Source organism: Lissotriton vulgaris, chromosome 6 (assembly GCF_964263255.1).
Source record: "Lissotriton vulgaris chromosome 6, aLisVul1.2, whole genome shotgun sequence".
Lineage (NCBI taxonomy): Eukaryota > Metazoa > Chordata > Amphibia > Caudata > Salamandridae > Lissotriton > Lissotriton vulgaris.
The window spans coordinates 178,526,968-178,547,599 of record NC_141694.1 but is presented as its reverse complement, the minus strand read 5'-3'; the positions used below and the strand labels follow the sequence as shown (position 1 = coordinate 178,547,599).

At 46.3% G+C, this 20,632-nt stretch overlaps 1 protein-coding gene across 1 annotated transcript in view; it reads left to right on the top strand.

Moving 5' to 3' along the window:
• Positions 1–20,632, top strand: part of LOC147706981 (cytochrome P450 2K1-like) — a 318,269-nt gene that overhangs the window by 269,121 nt on the left and 28,516 nt on the right. The window contains exon 7 of the mRNA XM_086926209.1: positions 18,331–18,515. Within this exon, the coding sequence (XP_086782335.1) occupies positions 18,331–18,515 (185 nt within the window). The remainder of the gene's footprint in view (positions 1–18,330; positions 18,516–20,632) is intronic.

The window sequence follows — 20,632 nt, the reverse complement described above, 5'->3', positions numbered from 1 at the left end:
TGGACTATTCTGGTAAGGCAATGCAGGGCTGGGTGAGGGGCAGCAAAGTTAATGGATATGAAGGGTTGTACAACTTTGTTCTAAAGGAGCACATTCTTGATACTTGGGGACGCTTAGAGCTGAGGGGGCATCATCATTGGAGCCAGCACCAGGGTCTACACATCCCAGACATCCTTGGCCCCAGAAGAGAGGGGCCTGATGCCAGCCACCTCCCACAACCGCTGCAGCACTATAAAGCACCTTGCTCACCACTGCGGCGCAGGATGTTGAGCGGGCCAAACCTGGGCAAAGCCCAGGCCAGCGGCAGGCCCGTCTACACCCATCAGAGCCCTGAGGAGGCTGGGCCATCCCCCAAATGTCTTTTGACTCTATTTAATCCTTGTGTCAAATTATAAAAACAGTGACTGGTTGTCTAACCACCTATATACAAGCTTTTGCCATCGACCTGCTGGTAGCTCTATATGGCTAAACGCAAGGCAACGGAGGGGAGAGCTGGCACTGTCAAAACTAGGAATTCCAAGAAAACGCGTAAAACCCCCGGGGACAACTGTTATCGACATTTTACCTTAATTTTCTAAATTGGTGTGGGTTTTTCTTTTGTTATTATTTTACTTTATTAGTGTTTATGTGCTGCAAAAATACTTTACACATTGCTTTTAAGTTAAGCCTACTGCTTTTTATTTCAAGCTACCAGAGGGATAAACAAAGGTTAATTTGGGGTTTGCTTGTGTTTTACCCTGACAGAGATTGTCTGTGCTGCTTCAGTGGGGGTTCACCTCCTCGCACGTTGCTCTGTAGGACCTCTTTATCTATATTCGTTTATACAGATACCAACCTTTTTTCAAAATAAGCAGTCCTATCTTTATTAAACCATGCGTTGAAACAGGAAGGATGCTTCTCTTTTTTTCGTACAGGAACTGCACCTGACAGAAATTCGTATTATTATCACCATGTATTTCCATCATGTTTCTTTTCAATTAATGTAGTCTTGGCACAGTTTTTCAGCAATATATGTGGTAACAATACAAGGGTAATATAGAGCCAGATCTGTCGGGTAAAGAAACAGAGGATTGTGTTAAGAATATTTCCTCATTGAAAACTGGGCAGAATTTTACAGCTAAATGAACATAGAAAAACTAAATGAAAAATGCAAGGAATACATCTACCATAATACTACATATCCTTACAGAAGCCATCCTTATTGAAAGCAAACACCTATCAAAAGGTCTGTCCTGCTGTACTCGAATGCTGTCACAATCTGTGATTGTCTGATTTAAAACTAAAATATGTAATTCAAATCCTACTACAATGTTGAGCTTCTCAAGCCAAACTAAGTTTAGACTTTACATTTCAAATGTTAACTACTTCACCAAGTATTGGAATCAAATTTAAGGTGAAATTAAAATTGTCTGAGATATATTTCATAACTCATCTGTCAGAATTAAGCACTCCAAATAAGCTATCTGAGGACTTGGAGAAATCTGTGAGGAAGATCTTCAATTAAATGTTATTCCATCATCACTAGGAGTGTGGTGTGTACCAATCAGCCTCCTTGCGAGCTGCTATCATGTATATTTAAACGATATAGTACCGCTCAGAAGTGCCAACACCTGTAAAATGTTTGCGTCCTGTACAACCAATCATTTCTTCAGACTTGTGATGCTGGGTTATTGTGGTGCTTCCACAAGTGCAGTAGATGTCCAATGTAATTCAAAGCAAATTAGAAACCGCATGAGAATGCATCTGAACAAAGTTACATTCCCTCCCCATTGATGATCATTAACGACTGTAAAATACATTTTAAGAGGCTACTCATTTTTATTGTACACAAAAACTATGATGAAAAGATGAAAGAGTGAACTTGAAGACTACATGAACCAGAATACACGGAGGTAAAATTGAATTCTCAACAACCGTAAACATTTTGAATATTTTAAGAGCTATTTATCAGAGAGCACACGCAACAAATTCTATTGATATTTCTAAATATAAACACATGAAACTAAATGTAAGAGGACAAAGGTGTTACCCTCCAAGCACTAACCACCTTGAAATTACCCAGTAATTGCTAGGAGCTCAGTCATACCTAACCCAAATAATTGCTCAGGAACATACCATATTGTTTGGAATGGAATAAAAAATTGCTATGTTATATATTGTTAATAATAGTTCTATAGCGCATTCTTACCCGGAGGTGTCTAAGCGCTATTCAATTCAGGCTAGGCGTGTTACAGGTCCGCAAGGGTTATCGGGATCTGAACAGCCAGTTCTTTACGGCTTTCCTGAAAGCTAGCAGACTGGATGCTGTTTTTATGGAGAGAGACAGTGCGCTCCATGCTTTAGATGCTTCCAGCACTATGCTCTTTCCCCCCATCATACTTGTTTGTACCTTGGCAGTATTAATAAATTAGCAGAATTTGACCAAAGCTTTCTGACAGGGTGATATCTTTTGAAACTCTGGTTCTGTGATTCCTGGCCCAAATTATGGAATGCTTTATAAACTAAACATAGTACCCTATAATTATTCCCTGTTTAACAGGAAGCCAGTGCAAACATTTTAATTCTTAAGACACGTAGCAGTTTTGGGGAATTTTTAACAGAAGTCTGGCTGCCGCATTGTGTAAAACCTGAGGTTTATTGATATTATATTTGTGAGTAGCCAGAAGCAGGCTATTGAAATAGTCAGTCTTGGACAGAATTTGCGACATGACTAGTGTATTTTGTAGTTTATGTGGTATAAAGGGCAAAGCCTGTTTAATTATTCTGAGAGTGTAAAAGTAGAAGAAGTACGTTTATTTACCTGATCAGTAATTGCATTATTAATGACGTTAACTGGGGACATCATACATCACATTATTATTTGTTTTTTCGAGTTTGTTTCAAGATTATCTGCCTGGTACATAAGGCCATGCATGGAAAAGGCCAAAGCTACCTGGCCAAGAAACTTAAATGGTAGATGTAATGATGGACCACCCGGCCCGTCCCCACACGCCTGCACGCACACACACCCCGAGGGCGGGCCAGCCTAAGGGTATAAATAAAGGGGCGCGAGACCGCACAGGGTCTTCAGCCCAGATTAGCATACCAAGTCTGTGTGCGTTCTTTAAGTGTCTGTAGGCCCGAATCAGTGGCATAGGTTATCCCTATCCCCTGGTGACACATGTCACCACACTGGAGACGAAGGCGGGTCTGTCCCACTCCTCGCCTGCGCGGACACATGTCGGCTTTTTCAGCCCCGTGTCCACGGTGCTCGCGCTCCGTGCGCTCAAGCTGGTGCGGCCAAGATATATTCACGGGTGCCTAGCCCGCATGCCATCAGCACCCGTCCAGTGCTTGCTCCCGGAGAGACTGCTGCCCGCGGGTGCCCACCCCGCTTTTTGCCATCACGCCTGGACCGGCGCTGAGATGAGGCCTCCGCGTGGTGTGGCAGTTGGCGGCGTGCGCTCCATCTCAAGGCGCTGCACTGCCCCACCCACAGGAGCTTTCTTACTCTCTCTCCTGAAGCCCGGGTGTGTTCACGCCCACATGCGTGGCCCATAGTCTGAGATCGCGCAGTATTCAGCACATCTGCCAAGCACTCGCACGGGGGGACTGGTTTGGCCCCCGCGAGTTGGGGCCCACGTGGAACGAGGTCCGCTGCCCTCGTTGGGTGTCTCCCTCCGTAGAGACTGTCTGCTGCTCCCGTAACCCAGACTCATTTGTTACGCAACCAGAGCGGCGCCGGAGAAAGGACAAGGGGCAAGCACAAGCGCCAGGGCGTTTATTCCCAAACCCTCAGCTGCGTGAAATTCCAGGGGCATTTTACCCTAGTGGATGCATGGGCTCACCTGCATCAATACACTTCCACTGCCACGAGGTGCCTGTTGAGTGTGCCCTTGCGCACTGTGCCTCTCCCCACCGCTGCTGTGGGCCAGCTTTCCTGCACCTGCCCGGGGATAAGGAAGACTAGTACGGCTACAGCCCCTAGGCGTTAGAGGTCCCTGCCCCACCACGCAACCTCCAACACCCAGTGGGATGAACAACCCTGCTGCCACCGGGGGCGCCGCCCCTCCCACCGTGCCAGCTCCCCAAGGCCATGTGCCTCAGCGAATCGCCATTCAGGCTCCTGTTCCTGTCCAGGCCGCGCCCCACATGCAGACCAACCCTTGCCACAAGATTGTTGCTCCGCTGTCACCTTTCAGCGAACTCTGGGACTCATCCACTGCAGCGGCAAGATGGCGCTCCTGGATTGGTCGCCTCGCCCACTATTTCATCGGCGTCAGGGAGACAGACGTGAAAGTAAAAAGGTCACTCCTCATGTGCTATAGCAGAGCTGAACTCTATGACTTATTAGAGATGCTACCAGACAGAGGCAATGATGTTGACTACGCCGGAGCGGTGACTGCTCTAAATCGCTACTTTGATCCGCAAATCAACCCGGACTATGAGTGGTTCAAACTGAGTCAGGCGCGGCAAGAGGAAACCATTGACGCATACTATGCCCGCCTACGGAAGCTTGCCACCTCAAGTGAACTGCCAGATCTGAGGCTAGAAATTCGGGCCCAACTCATCCAAGGCTGCAGGTCCAGCAACCTTAGGCGTCACATACTCCGGCAGCCCCACATTTTTCTCAACGGCAGCTCGCAAGATCACATGAACTGTCCAATGCACGAGCGGACGAGATGGAGGCGCCCCTGAATCGTTCTGGAATGGTGGCTCGTGCACCTGTGATCAAGGAAGAGAGAGTTGAAGTAGTCCGCAGGCGACCTCAACCATCGAGAGGAGGCACAAAGGCCTCGCAGACCCCCATGTGCGGTAACTGCGGCATGGATCATCTGGCGGGAGGAAGGTGCTCCGCGAAGGGGAAGGCATGCTGACAGTGCGGCAAACTTAACCATTTTACGAAGGTGTGTCGAAGCAGCGGAGGGCGGCGCAACAACCCTGGCACATGGGGGTTCACACAAGGAGTGTGCCAGCTGACACTTGAAGACCCAGGACCCTGCAGTGACACAGTGCGTTCAGCTTTCAGCCTAGAAGATGACAACAACGAGGTGTACTTTGTGTCATTTGTCGGCAGTGAAGGCCCTAGAAGGCAACCGCCACCGATGTGCGACATCACCGTCGCAGCCTCCCCGGTACATGCCATGATCAACACCGGGGCCTCAGTCAATGTAATGGACAGTATCCAGTATGACAAGTTGTCACCTCGCCACCCCCTTCGGCCATCCAGAGCTAAGATCTACACATACGATAGTGATGAACCCCTCCCTCTGCGAGGAGTCATGGAGGTGGAGATCACCAGCAATGGCAAAGCCATGACGACACGATTAGATATGACAGAAGGAAAGAGGGGGACTCTCCTCAGCTGTCATACCGCGCAAGAGTTCCAACTGGTGTTCTTCGCGAACCAGGTACACGAACTAAATGCGGAGGAAATGCTAAAGGATTTCCCCATGCTCTTCCAGGGTCTAGGCTGCCTCAAGGGAAAAACTTTCAAACTACACGTGGACCACACAGTCAGGCCGAAAGCATTGAGGCACAGGAGGGTGCTGTTCCACTTGCGGCCGCAGGTGGCGGAGGAACTCCGAAAGCTGGAAGAATTGGGATCATCGAAAAGGTGTTGGGCACGGCACCATGGGTCTCACCATTCGTGGTTGCCCCAAAACCGAAGCATCCGTGCGCCATTCGACTCCCGAGCTTAGCATCCCGAGGAGCCGGAGTCCAGTGAAAATCCAAGAAGCCGGAGATACAGTCTACGGCCAAACCCGACTCCCAGTCAGAGACTAAAGGACTATGCCTGGAGCCTTGCCAATATCTGAGGATCACCCTAGGTGGGACTATGTGTCCGTAAGATTGGAGGGATGTAATGACGGAGCCACCCGGCCTGTCCACACATGCACACACGCACGCACGCACACACACCCCAAGGGCGGGCCCGCCCGAGGGTATAAATAAAGGGGCGTGAGACCGCACGGGGTCTTCGGCCACATTAGCATACCGAGTCTGTGTGCGTTCTGTAAGTGTCTGTAGGCCCGAATCAGTGGCGTAGGTTATCCCTGTCCCCTGGTGACACACGTCACCACAGTATTCACCTAACATGAATCTTGGTTCAGGAACTAAACATCTACTCACTTCTTTCAGGCTTTGCACCACCAGGAATGGTGGCAGATCCTTTTCTCATTTAGCTCCCCTCTTCTGGTATGAGTTTTCAACGCAGCTTCGTATGATCACTGATCACAAACAGTTCTGAAAGAAGCTTAAAGCATGGCTCTTTTGATTGCTTTTCCTCCTCCTGTTTGCCATCAATCTTAACCTCCGAGTGATATGTGTGCTGGATAAAAACCTTATAGCATAACATAACATTAGTAAGAAACTAGATTGTTATGTTACGTTAGAGATGATAATGGTTCCTGTGAAACTAAAGGGAATATTTAACACACCCATAAATATTGCTACTCCGGGATGGAGAAAGTACCTCCCATTATATGCTTTGCAGATACTTAGGGGAAAAACAATTTAATCCATGCTCATTGTATCAATGTCCACATGTATCATATTTTTATCCCACCTTTCCCTGAAAAGATATTTGCTATGGACAGTTCCTATGAAGGTGGGAGGCCCGTGGACTTTAGGGACAAGTAAAACCTGCGGCAGGGTGGCCGCTCCTGCTCTTTCCTGCTCCCACAGCGTGGCATGGTTCTGTATCAAGGTGGGAGGCCCACGGACTTCAGGGACCAGCTAAACGTGTGGCACATAGGCCACTCTCGATCTTTCCCATGCCCTGAGGCACCTGTTAGCCCTGCTGTTCTCCTTAAGAGCGGAATGCGCATTGTCGCATGCCCGGGCACAGACAAGGTGAAATGCTGGCCCATCTGCACCTGGCCAAGGCTGGGCTGGGGCACCCCTCTTGGCTCTGTTGCAGGAGAAAGGATCTGTGGTAAAGGTATAGGAAATTATTTACTTGGGAACCAATTGAGTGAGGCATTGCCTTCTCTGATCATTTTGATACAATTGGCAAAATGAACACACAAAACATTCCACAGGGGTTGTCTCTTCCCAAAAAGCCTACCAAAAAGTCCTCTGAAGGTAAAACTTTGAAAGTTATAAATGATTTAATAGAAGAAGTCGAATCCATATTTAAACCTACCCCAAAGAAAAGGGCAAACAATGGTAAACCATTGGAATGTCACTGTAGTCACCCGTGAGGTATTTTGTAATGCAAATGTGAGTGCTCTGAAGGAACCGCCATGGTAGGAGATTGTGGGAGAGAATTCCTTGTGACATTTAAGTCCACTTTGCAATCTTAGCCGATAATGAGCCAGAGCCTGCGACCAGTAATGTTATAGCACAGGGGGTGCCCGATGACTGGGGCGATGTAAAGGTGATCAACACTGTACAATCAGAACTGAAGGAGCTCAGAGAACAGGTGAAGCTCCTAGCATCACAAGTGTCGTCACTCCTCCCTCTTTTCCATCCTTTGTCCCCCTTGATTCATGTGGATAAAAGCATCGGGAAACAAGGGCCAAGGGTCAATTTGGCCCCTCCTGTAGATGATCATCCCCTCCTGTTGGATGACAGCCAAAGTTTTCCCCCAGGAGTGCCCAACTTAACACCTCCGTACAAGGCCACCCTATGGATGGATATTGGACTGACGACTTTCGACTCCACATACAATCTAGCCAGACACCCTAAGAGTACATACAGTTGTTGGTAGGACGTCATTTTACCCTTTTGTTAGGCCAGTGAAATTCGTCCCTCAGGAGGGAACTTTTCACAAACAGCCTGCATTTGGGCCTGTTTATAGACTTTCATCAACTGATTCTCTATTCAACAGAGATTCAGGCACTACGGGGAGAGGCCTGACTAGGAAACTGTACATACACAATGTGACCAGGGTTGGGAAAGAGCCAAGCTGAGACTTTCAGAACGTACAATAGAGGCAAGAAAGCAGCTACAAAACAGAACATAAATCAGGAACAAAAACAGTAGAAACTGGAAAATCATCGTAATGTAAAAGCAGGGACCATATGCACTGTCAAAGATCAACAAGCATTTACAATGCAATGGTTTTGCCTTTGTTAAAGTTAGAGCTAATGGCATTGCTCTTGACATTATTTTTATTTATGTTTCTTTTAACATAAATAAATGGCATTGTCATTTACAATAGCAGGACAGGGCACAGGGAAGGGGGGCGAGGAGAGACGAAGGAGAGCTGCGGGCTCAGGGAAGGGGGGGCGAGGAGAGACGAAGGAGAGCTGCGGGCTCAGGGAAGGGGTACGAGGAGAGACGAAGGAGAGCTGCGGGCTCTTGTTGTATTGTGTAGTAACTTAGTCCACACTGGTTGAGATATTTCAAGAGGATTTATTCAAGATAGTTACAGCATTGAAGTACAGATGTAATCAGCCCCACCAGGAGCAGCCAGCAAGGCTGTCAGCCCTTCTTCCAACTGTCTGCTTCATCCCCCAACATTCTAAGTGACATCAACATTATAGAGTTCTACAGTGGAGGGGTGTAAAGCATGTAAAGCATTTTAACTAAGATATTACATATCCTCTTCTCTTCCAAATGAAAACAAAGATATTACATATCCTCTTCTCTTCCAAATGAAAACAAAAGAGAAGACAAAATGCATTCAGGAGTAATAGCTAGAAGAGAAAAGAGTGCTAGAAAGAAACAAAGCAAAAGAAGAGACAAAGAAGGCAACAAAGGATAAAAGAAAGAAACAGATAGACATATCCCCTATTCTGATAATTATGAGAAAGAAACAAAGCTAAGAAAAAGAAATAAGAAAGAAACCATCAATGATTACTCACTGCACACCAACTGGCCAGGAAAGCATGCGAGTGAGCAATCCACATCAGGAGAAAAGAAGGTGACAGAGAAAGAGAAATACAATGTAAAACTCCTTCTCCATACATTTTCAAACATTAGAGTAATGAATAAAGATGAAAAGCACTGGGCTACAGTGTACTGAAAGTTGAAGAAATAGAGAAACGCCCAGTCTTAAACGGACCACTGCAAAAAAAAAAAACACACAATATGATTGTGCAGAGGTATTAAGAAAGAATCAAACTATTGTGCACAGTCGAAATAAAACATACAATCCAACTAGACACCTTAAGTAAGGTTACAACGTGCACTGTCGTGAAAGGAGAAATAAAATTACATGTGTAATGTCATGTCCGTGTGAGGACGTACCTCGACCAGAGGAACCAGGAAATGCATGGGACTAACACCCACTAAAACAGAAACATGGGACTAATACCCATAAGAACGATGTAGATGGGACTGACACCCACTAAGCGTAAATGAACACAGGAAATCATCTCTCACTTTGAGTCACTTTAACCCTTCTTCGGTGGGCAATGTCATAAAAAAAAAAACTAAGCTTTCTTGAGGCTTTAAAATATTTTCTACAGTGCTTAGGCAGCTTGTCACGAACTTATCTGGTGATGAAAATACCAGACACAGCTCAGCTCCACACAGCATAAGGTAGACTCTCCTTGTAAATAGGACAACAGGCAGAGTTGGCAATAAAAATGCTTACCCTCGTGTGAGGATACAACGTGAGTCCCAAAGTCAGCACAAACAGGCTTACCCAGCGCCAGGGCACAGCTCCAATTTAAAAAAAAAATGTTTTTGACTCACTGTTACGCAGGAAGACTGCCAGACTGCTGCGGGCGACCGGTTGTAGGTCACTGGTGGGGTCATGCTGGCAGTTGGGGTAACTTTTCTTGTTGCTTGAGGGCCTTCCCTGGTTTCTTGTTTCTTTTCTTGATTTCACACAGCTCGAAGTTCTTCCAGACTTGACAGGTGTATGTTCTTTCTTTAGATCGTCGCCCTGAATGTAATGATGAGAAGTCCACACGTAGGTTAGTATTTAGTGATGCTTTATTCTAAGATGTAAAGGGAGACCCCACCAGGAGCATCCAACATGGTGCTCAGCCCAGCCAACTGTAATCTCAGGCAGATCACCAACATTCTGTTAGATGCATCACATCAACATTCTAATAGAGGTAGAGAGAGAAGGCATAGGGAATAACAAGATACTACATAATGCTTGCATGGATGAGTTGGTGGATGCATGGATGGGGGCATGCATGGATGGGTGTATGGATGGGTGTATAGATAGATGCATGGATGGGTGGATGGATAGATGCATATATAGAGCCACTCCCTCAATATTGACATTGCAGTAGATTGCAGTAGGCCATGCTACGTAACAAGGCTTGAGTGCAGGGGGCTTGCTTGGCACCCCAAAGCAGTGCAACTTCCCTCTTTGCCAAGAGTAAACTAATGGCAACCAGCCTGCGAGAGGAGCGAGAAAATTCACAACATAGCCCATTAGCGCCACTTCAGGAGTGGGAGTCAACTCTAAAGCCAGCATTGTACCCAGAATCTTATGGCCAATAGGTATGTAAACGTGGGCACTCCCAAGAGAGATGGGCAAAGTCGGCCTGCGGTGCCTTGCATTCAGGACAACAATGCGACCTGCTAGCGTCTATCCTGTGCGCCAGCGCAGGGGAATGATACATGCACCTCAGAAACTTCAAATGTATAAGCTTATGCCTGCTACTAATGGACACCTCTTTAGTGGCCGCGCAGCAGGCAGCCCATTGGTCGTCCGTGATCTGTACACAGGATCAACGACCAACTTCCCAATCCTTCGCTTTGATGATCAGACCTGCTTCTTCTAGCGAGCATTTGCCTTTCCAACAGGACTTCTCTAATGCATTTTTCTACATAAACAAGCATGTGCCCATGGCTGGCTGTAATTATTAATGAGTGACGCAGAAAAGCTCTGGACCAGAGATTCTAAACATCACCTTCTTATTAATTGAAATACCTTTTTGGTTCCCAACTACTCGTTTAATAGGAAATACTGTGATGTCCTCCCCCTGTGGGGATTTTTTTCAATGGAATCATAGAAGAAATGTAAAAATCATTAAGCATTGACTGTTTTAGCCCCATATGTCTGGGCACATCAGTTCTAGATTAACAGTTTGTATACCATTCAGCCTGAACTCAGTAGGACACTGTAGTGTTGTTCACTGCACAGAGATAACTTTCTATGTGATGTTTAGGTTCCCATAACAGATTGAGTCAGAGCCATCCATCCGGTAATGAGGAGTTTCTTTTTTTGAGAAACGGTCCATCTCTACTGCTTTGATGGGTTGCATGGTGGCCTTTCCTTACTTAATGAGCAATGGAAGTGCTTAAGTGGTGTGGTCAGTGTTTTTCTTATTTTTACCTTTCTCTTAGGTAAAATGTCAGTGACCCAGCATTTGGGAATTTATTGGTACGTTGATACTGGCTAAACTATCAGTGTTGAATATGTGTATGGTGCTCTATCAAGGGGTTTGTATTTTTGTAATACCTCCTAATGGTTACTGTTGTTTGGTGTCCCATTGGTTTTGTGAATGGACATAGTTAGACGATCTGTCTACCATGTTGTGTTACTCAGCTCTTAAGCACACCAGTTAAGACCGCACTATCCATTAACTGGCAGGCTGATTTCCCCACCTTAGAAAGATACACACTTATAACCTTTATCCCGGCAACAGCTCCCAGAGAGTTATACCCCTCTCTGGGTCCTGCACTCGGCTCTAGGTTGTGAGCTACAGCTGGGAATTCTAAAAATTAAATAAAAACCTGAGCAGCAAGTCAACCTTAGCCTCGTCAAAGGAAATGATAATATGCTGAACTCTAAAAAAAGACATGCTTCTCTCGTCGGACAAGTGTCTGCATTTTGCTCACAATTAACCTCACTCTCCTATGATCTGCAACTCGCGTTCTTTTCAGATTAAATTCTGAATACCTTTGTCATGGCCTTTCCAGTAAAAGATTTGGGGCCCGATGTAGGTAGGCCTTTACCGTTCGGTAACGGCCGAAAATACCGATTTTCGGCCGTTACCGACCGGTATTGAGTGATCCGTATGTAGGTGATAGAAAATAGGCCGAATCGGTAAATTTACCGAATCGTTAAAGTTACCGATCGTTAAAGTTACCGATCGTGAAAGTTACCGATCGTTAAAGTTACCGATCGTGAAAGTTACCGATCGGTAAACGTACCGATCGGTAAACGTACCGATCGGTAAACCAACCGATCGGTAAACGTACCGATCGGTAAACGTACCGACCGTTAAACTTACCGATCGGTAAAAAACAGTCAAAATTGAAATTGAGATGTAGGGAGGCTCCGAAATACCGAATTTGCTCCAAAATCGGTATTTAACAGTCGGTAATTACCATGGATTCAAAGCAGGTGGTAACCAGGTGCAGCCTATAAAAAAGGACCCAAAATGCAATTCTGTTTGCACAATGGCTGCATTTTATGTCATTGCAAGACGGCTACGGCTACAGGAGGAAGGAGAGAGGAAATGGCTGAGACAGGAGCAGGTTTACAGGCAGAGGGTGACCCTGTTCATGCTCACAGAGGAAGAGATACTGCAAAGGTACAGGTTGGCTCCAGACACCATCTTGGAGCTAATCAGGGACCTAAAACCACTGTTGGAGCACCCCACTCCAAGGGCACATGCAATCCCAACACATGTACAGGTGCTGTGCAGCATCCACTTGCTGGCGTCAGGGAGCTACCAGAGCGTGGTTGCTGCGGTGGGAGGGGTGAGCCAGAGCAGCCTCTCAAGGTTTTTTCACAATTTCCTTGACGCCATGTTGCATAGGATGGAGCATTACATTTCTTTTCCATCCACCCATGCTGAACTGTTTGAAACCATATCTGACTTCTACCAGATGGCAAGATTTCCCCATATCATCGGATGCATTGATGGGACGCACATCCCCATTTGTCCCCCTGCTGCCACGGAATACATTTACCGTAATAGGAAGTCAAGCCACACCATCAACGTGCAGGTGATTTGCAATGCCAAGAACGTCATCACAGACATTGTTGCAAAATACCCGGGAAGTACCCACGACTCGTTTATATTTCAAAACAGTGGCATCTATGCACGCCTGACTGCAGGGGAATTTGGTGAAGGCTACCTCCTAGGTAAGAGACAGTGTGCAACACCTATTACACCTATTGCAATAAGCAGTACATGTATGCATGTGAGTAAATTTTACCCTTTTCATTCTAGGAGACAGTGCATATGCCCTCCGCTCATTCATACTCACCCCCTACCTCAACCCCTCAACACCCAGCCAAAGGAGATACAACCGGGCACACAAGAGCACACGCAATGTTGTTGAGAGAACATTTGGTATATTGAAAAGTAGGTTCAGATGCTTGCACAAGAGCGGAGGTGCAAGGCAGTATACCCCCATTACCTGCTGTAAGATCATTGCTGCCTGTGCTATGTTGCACAATCTGGCTGTTAAGAAGGGGACTGAGGTGGAGTTATCTGACTATGAGGATCATGACAACGACATTGCTGTGCCTGAAAGACAACCTGCTGGAGTGTCAAGATCAAGTGATGGCAGATACAGACGTGATGACATAGCACGCAACTATTTCTGAGTAAGTGAACACACTGAGCTATAGTGAAAGCACAAGCTTCTGTTTAATCAGATTTGTAAAGATTTATTGAAGAACAAAAGTGCAACAGTAAGCATTTGACATCAATGCTCACAGTGAGCAAACACACTCAGACAGGTGTAGAATCCACCAACCATAGTTGTACATAGTCACTTGGCTGGTTGCAATGGCACAAATGTGCAAATAACACTGTATTAACTATAAATCAAATGTCCATTGGCAGTAGGCCATCGTTACAACTGTTCATTTTCGCACACGCTTTGCACTGGCAGGTGTCTGTGGCTCAGCCTGTTCACTGGGCGTTTGGCCTATAGCCTCACCCTGTCGCCTGCTGCTCCTCCTTGGCTCTACGCCATGGGGGCTAGCTGTGCTGCTCCTACTGGTGCTACCTTCAGTGTCCGGCACGTCTACAGCAGAACTTTGTGCACTTTGTGCATTGAGTAGGGCCTCCAGCGCACCGGTCATTCCAGCTATGCCCCTTGTCAACTGGTTGCTATTATGAGTCAGGACTACCTGACTATTGATGCTACGCCTGCATAGCAGGGATGTGGCTGTAGCCAGCTGCTCCATGGATTTCTCTGTTCTCTCTGCACGCTGCCTGTCCCTGCGCCTTGCACTAATATCAGAGTAAAGTTTTGTGCACAGTTGCTGTATGCCTGTTGCCATGCTCTGGTTGACTATCACCAGCTCTTTTATGCCCTTGATAATTTCTTCCATGTTGATGTTCATGTTTCGCATTTGTCTTTGACAGGCCATGATGCCCTTGCCCTGCATCCTCTGAATCCTGACCATGGCTCCCTCCAGGCCTTTGAAGACACTGGAACCCTCCCCATGTGCACCTTCATCCCTTCCTTGCACTGTGCGCCTTCTAGTGGTACCTGGTACAGGCTCTGTGCTAGGCTGCAGTGTGGCAGTGATGTGAGCTTGTAACAAGTGAAGTGAGTCTTCACCCACCATTTCATCAGCACCTGTCTCCATTTCCGGCAGTGGGGGAACAACATGCCTCCTGCCAGGGTGTGCAACAGGTGTTTCTACAACAAGGGATGCATGCATTTCTGGTGATGAGACCAATAGTGGTGACTGTGAAGGAATTGGGGAGCCCTGCATTTCTTCACTGATGTCAGTTTCTTGGGAGGGTGGCTGCCCACTCGGAACACCTGTGTCCTGGGATGCACTGGGCCCTGGCTCCTGACTGTCATCCCTCTGGGGTGCCGTGCCTTCTGCCTCCTCAGACTGCCTTCTGGATGTGAGACCTGTGGACATATGAGCACATATCAGCTAGGTGTAATGTGTCACTGCCACTACAATTAAACATGTTACATTGCACTTTGTACATGCTGCCTGCCCTTCATTTTGTCAGCATTCATTTGAATTATGTGTTGGTTACAGTGCTGTGTGACATGGTCTATCAATGACTAACTACATGTAACATGATGCATTGGTACAGTTTTGCACAGGCACCATGGGACTGGGGTAACTTAGCTGCAAGGGGTGAGGGATGTATGGGGGTGGGAGGGGGATAGCTGTGCATGCATCTTACCTTTTTTTTTTGCAGATTGCGCAGAGCTGTCCACTTCTCCCAGTCCATGGACACTTTCAGCCTCCAGGGTTGTGGCTACCAGCTCCTCCAGCTCGGTGAGGGGGGGTGCAGTGTTCTTTCCTCGACCTGTTTGCTGTGACTGTTTGTGGCGGTCAGCCAATTATTTCTTCGTGAGGCTCCTTAGGTCATAGAACCTCTTCTTTAAATCTTCAGTGCGTCTGGTGGTGACTCCCACTGCATTTACTTTATCTTTGATTTCCAGCCAAAGTTTCCTTTTTGTTGATTCTGGCACAGTTAGGGACTGCTTTCCAAAAAGTCTGTGGTGTACCTTTACCACCTCCTCAACAAGGAGCTGTAGCTCCAGTCTACTGAATTTAAGCTTTCTTTTCCTTTCAGCCTGCTCAGTGTCCCTGCTGCTTTCCATGTCGAAGTTTTCAGTGAATTCACAAGCTCTGTCTGCTGCTTCTGCTGCTCCCAGTCTCTCGGCTCCAACTGCCTTTCCTGAACCTTCTAATTAGTTGCACCTGCCTGTGGGGCCACTCCCTGGAGAGTAGGGGGAGGGTGGTTGCACCTGATTGGCTGTTGTGTTAAGTTTCACTTTTGTTTGTTGTCCGTCGCGGGAATTACCGATCGGTATTTACCGATCGGTAAATACCGATCGGTAGATACCGATTGGTAATTACCGATCGGTAGATACCGATCTGTTAATACCGAATTTTAAGGATTCGTTAAAAAATCCAGATGTTGGTACCTACATCCCATTTACCGATTTTGAAATACCGAATCGGTAAAATTCGGTAATATTCGGTATTTCAAAATCGGTAAATGTGATTTACCTACATCTGGCCCTTGATTCAAAACACACTATGGGAGAGGATTGCGAATCAAGCACTCTTCTGCAACGGGGAGCCCCACCACTGCCTGCACGAACGCCGAAAGCATCTTATATTATTTCTGCCTCTCATTCCGAAAATCGTCTCAAATCCGAGACCATCGTGCTTACCTTAAATAACTGGGATGCCAGGGCACCATGCTAGCCGAGGACCCTTCCTCACCAGCACACATCCATCCTTCAACACCGTGTACCCGATGCAGCGCGACGGCCTGGGCTAAGTCAGAGCCTTTCATTTGTACAATTTGTGCGCCTTGAAGTATCACGTATTTTACGTAGCCGAGTAAACAGTAAACACGCTGCAAGAAGAAAGGGGCCCGATGACGCCCTATTTACACACCTTCCTGCTTACCAAACACATCGAGCTGCCAGCAAGACGGTCACTTCCCGAATAAAGTCGAGTGCAAAGAACGAGAATAACAAGAAACAAAAAACAAAAAGAGCACTTACCTGGACATCTTCCCTAGCCTCGTCAAAGGAAATGATAATATGCTGAACTCTAAAAAAATACATGCTTCTCTCGTCGGACAAGTGTCTGCATTTTGCTCACAATTAACCTCACTCTCCTATGATCTGCAACTCGCGTTCTTTTCAGATTAAATTCTGAATACCTTTGTCTTGGCCTTTCCAGTAAAAGATTTGATTCAAAACACACTATGGGAGAGGATTGCGAATCAAGCACTCTTGTGCAATGGGGAGCCCCACCACTGCCTGCACGAACGCCGAAATCATCTTATATTATTTCTGCCTCTCATTCCGAAAATCGTCTCAAATCCGAGACCATCGTGCTTACCTTAAATAACTGGGATGCCAGGGCACCATGCTAGCCGAGGACCCTTCCTCACCAGCACACATCCATCCTTCAACACCATGTACCCGATGCAGCGCGACGGCCTGGGCTAAGTCAGAGCCTTTCATTTGTACAATTTGTGCGCCTTGAAATATCACGTATTTTACGTAGCCGAGTAAACAGTAAACACGCTGCAAGAAGAAAGGGGCCCGATGACGCCCTATTTACACACCTTCCTGCTTACCAAACACATCGAGCTGCCAGCAAGACGGTCACTTCCCGAATAAAGTCGAGTGCAAAGAACGAGAATAACAAGAAACAAAAAAAAAAGAGCACTCACCTGGACATCTTCCAGCAGATCAGAGGGGGCGGGAAAGGCGACCACGCCCACGTGAGCAGGAAGGCGGGTGCAGGCTCCATGCCGGACCAGATTCGGGGGCGTTCCCGAGGGCTTTTGGCTGACGTAGCGTGACGTCGCCAAAAGCCAAAAATTCTCGGGAACGCCCCCGAATCTGGTCCTGCATTGAAGGACAAACGTGTCTTCCAATGGCTAGCCTCCATTTATGGAGCTAGCCAATGGAAGACAGGGGCCGTTCCTGTCTCCCCTACTATACTCATTAGGTTTTCGCCTGCGCGAAAAAGCTGCGCAGAGCGCAGCTTTCGCCAGGCAAAACCTAAAAAGGAAAAGCTTTCAGAGGAAAAAAATGATCTCATACTTGGATTGGCAACTCTCACTGGAAAGGAACCATCGTAGTAAAGTCTATGTAGAAGTCTAGCCTCGTCTACATCTTCTGTGGTATTGCCTCTTGTAGGTAAAGAATAACCACCCCCGGATGCCATACTTATTCCCCTTTGAGCTTAAATTCTATAACTGCCTCTCTTCAAGGCGGTGTGGTGCAGAGGTCAGTGAGCTCCACTGTGAGTGAGTGCAGCCATTGAAATGTCAGAGTGATCTGGAGAGTGTGGCATCCTGGTTATGCAGCTTGTTGCCAGGTTGCCACATGCATTGGAATTCTCTGTACAGATTCCGTGCTTGTGATGTTTAGAGTTTCTAGGCAGTTGATCTTGGACCTTACTACTGGTGCCTGCTTATCCTGTGGATGGGATCCTTTACTATAATAAATACTTATTTCACCTACAATCTACCAATTGGACTTCTTTACAGAGAGAGAGAGAAAGAGAGAGAGAGAGAGAGAGAGAGAGAGAGAGAGATAGAGAGAGAGAGAGAGAGAGAGAGAGAGAGAGAGAGAGAGAAAGAGACGCCATCCTGTGCATTAAGCACAAGGATAACAAATCTCATTGCTTTTCCGGGCACTTAGCGCAGGAAATACTATTTTCTCAGACATTTTCACTGCTGCCACTGGTAAAGTCCTGCCACGGAAGTAAGGATGGGGCAAATGTTACACTCCAGTCATTATATATACTGACTAGGTGGCAAGGACTTTTTTGTATTCTAAATGTAACCATACATTCTGTACTATTTTAGGGAAGGATAATATTAGCACAATAGTTCGCCCTTGTAATGAGAATCAAAAGGTGCATGGAAAGCTACCCAATGTGCAGTATTTATTAAATAAATATGAAATTATTTCTTTATATGTTTTGCAATGTGTTGTATTGTTTTTTATCAGGAAAAGTTCAGGAAGAGATTGACAGAGTCATAGGCTCAGAGCAGCCAAATACTGGGCATCGTAAGCTTATGCCATACACAGATGCCGTGATACATGAGGTTCAGCGATTTGGAAACATTCTGCCATTAGGTTTGCCCCGTGAGACCACTGTGGATACAAACTTCAAAGGTTATTTTATTCCAAAGGTAAGAAGAAATTTACAGTTTACAACATTCCTAAATAAGACAATTTTTTCTGACATTATTTTAATAAAATGTTGGGTAGGGAGTTGTATTCTAAGTTTACAAGCATCAAACAAAATCATACTAATCGATTGAGATTTTAGAGTGGTTTCAGAAAATAGAAATGTTAGGGGTCATTAATTTTCCAATTTTTGTGTTGTGCAATATCTATAGTCATCCAGCTTCATTATGAAAACGAATAGTATAAATCACTATACTTAAACACATTTCAAATCAATTAATGATGACAGGGAATGTTGAGTGTATACTCGAATGAGATCTGATTTAACTTTTGGACCGTAAGTGGGTTACCCCAGATCGAAAAATTTTTTGCAATTATATCGGCAGATACCTGACAATGAAAATTTATATTTACCCTACTTTTTGGGGCCATGCTATTTAAGCAGTGATTATTCTTGAAGGCATATTTTCCCCAGTTATGCTTGCTGGGCATCTCACTTTGTGGCAAACAAAAAGTACTTTTCTAGATTATACTCTAGTATCTTTAATGCAGCAAATTGTTTTCTATGAAATTATGGTTAGCAGAGAAAGTGATGACTTCCCACAGGAGATCATAATCTACTTAGACATCAAGAAAACTTAATATTTGAAGACTACATCTGAATCAGAATAACATTCAAATTTGAGAAACGTCTGGGAGGCATTGGAGTCAGAGGCACGGCCCTGAAGTGGCTGTCGTCCTTTTTGGACGGTCGCTCCTTTCAGGTCTGGGAGAATGACAGCCACTCCCCAGCAATCCCCCTCCGTTGTTGAGTACCGCAGGGCTCATCTCTTAGCCCTACATTATTCAACGTTTACATGTCCCCGCTGGAGCAATTGGTCAACCCTTTCGGCGTAACGATCATCAATTACGCCGATGATACCCAGCTGGTGGTGACCCTCTCACACCCCCACCAAGACCCCTCCGACCTTCACAGCTGTCTCACAGAAATCCACAGCTGGATGAACACCTCTGCATTAAAATTAAACGGGTCCAAGACCGAGATCCTACTGCTCGGACACAAAGGAGCCTCCCTGCCGCCCAACATCTGGCCCGACTGTCTAGGTGACCCCCCTGCACCTAAGGAGGAGGTCAAGAGCCTGGGCGTTTGGCTCGACAAAGACCTGAGCTTCAGAACACAGGCCAAAAAGACGGCAGGGATATGCTTTGGCCTCCTTAGGGCCTGCAGAAAGATCTTCCCTCTGCTCCCTGCCTCCTCCCGGAAACTATTGATCCAGGGCCTCATCCTGGCGAGGCTAGACTACTGCAACGCAGTCTACCTGGGGGCCCCTGAAGCGACATTCAACACGCTGCAGAGATTACAAAACGCCGCCGCCCGTTTACTCACCCACACCCCTGCAAGATCCTCGGCAAAGCCAACCCTGAAGCTCCTGCACTGGCTCCCAGTCAGAGAAAGGGTTGCTTTCAAAGCCCTTTGCCTAGCCCACAAAACCCTCAACGGCAAGGGCCCACCCATCCTCATGGAATTCATTGCCCCCTACAAAACAACAAGAGACCTTCGCTCAAGCGGAGAGAATCTCATCATCGTCCCCAGAGTAAGGAAAGCCCGGTCTGGAGGACGCCGCTTCTCGGTACACACGGCCAAACGATGGAATAGTCTCCCCCGGAGACTAAGAACTGTGCCCAACCTCCTACAGTACAGGAAGGCTTTAAAAACCCTTCTTTTTCCGTGATCCTTCCCCCTTTCTCGGCCACACCCTCCGGATTTCAGGTTAAGCGCTGGGATGCTCAAGGGTTACTACGCGCTCTATAAAAACCTTAAATAAATAAATAAAATAAATAAACCCCAAATGGATGCAGCATTCAGCTGTTCCTTGTGAAGAATGGATAAATCAATATGGAGGACTTCTAATTGAGACTATTAATAGTTCTGGAACAGACTATTAGACACTGCAAATATATCTTCTTATCATACTAAATTTGCATTTAAGAGCTGAGAATAAATGAATCTGCAATCACAGACAAGGAAACTCATTAAAAAACACCTGGTAAACCCAAGAGTTAGCGCTTATAAAAATAAACTTAAATTGTGTTATCAAGTGCCAAAAAGATAATTTTA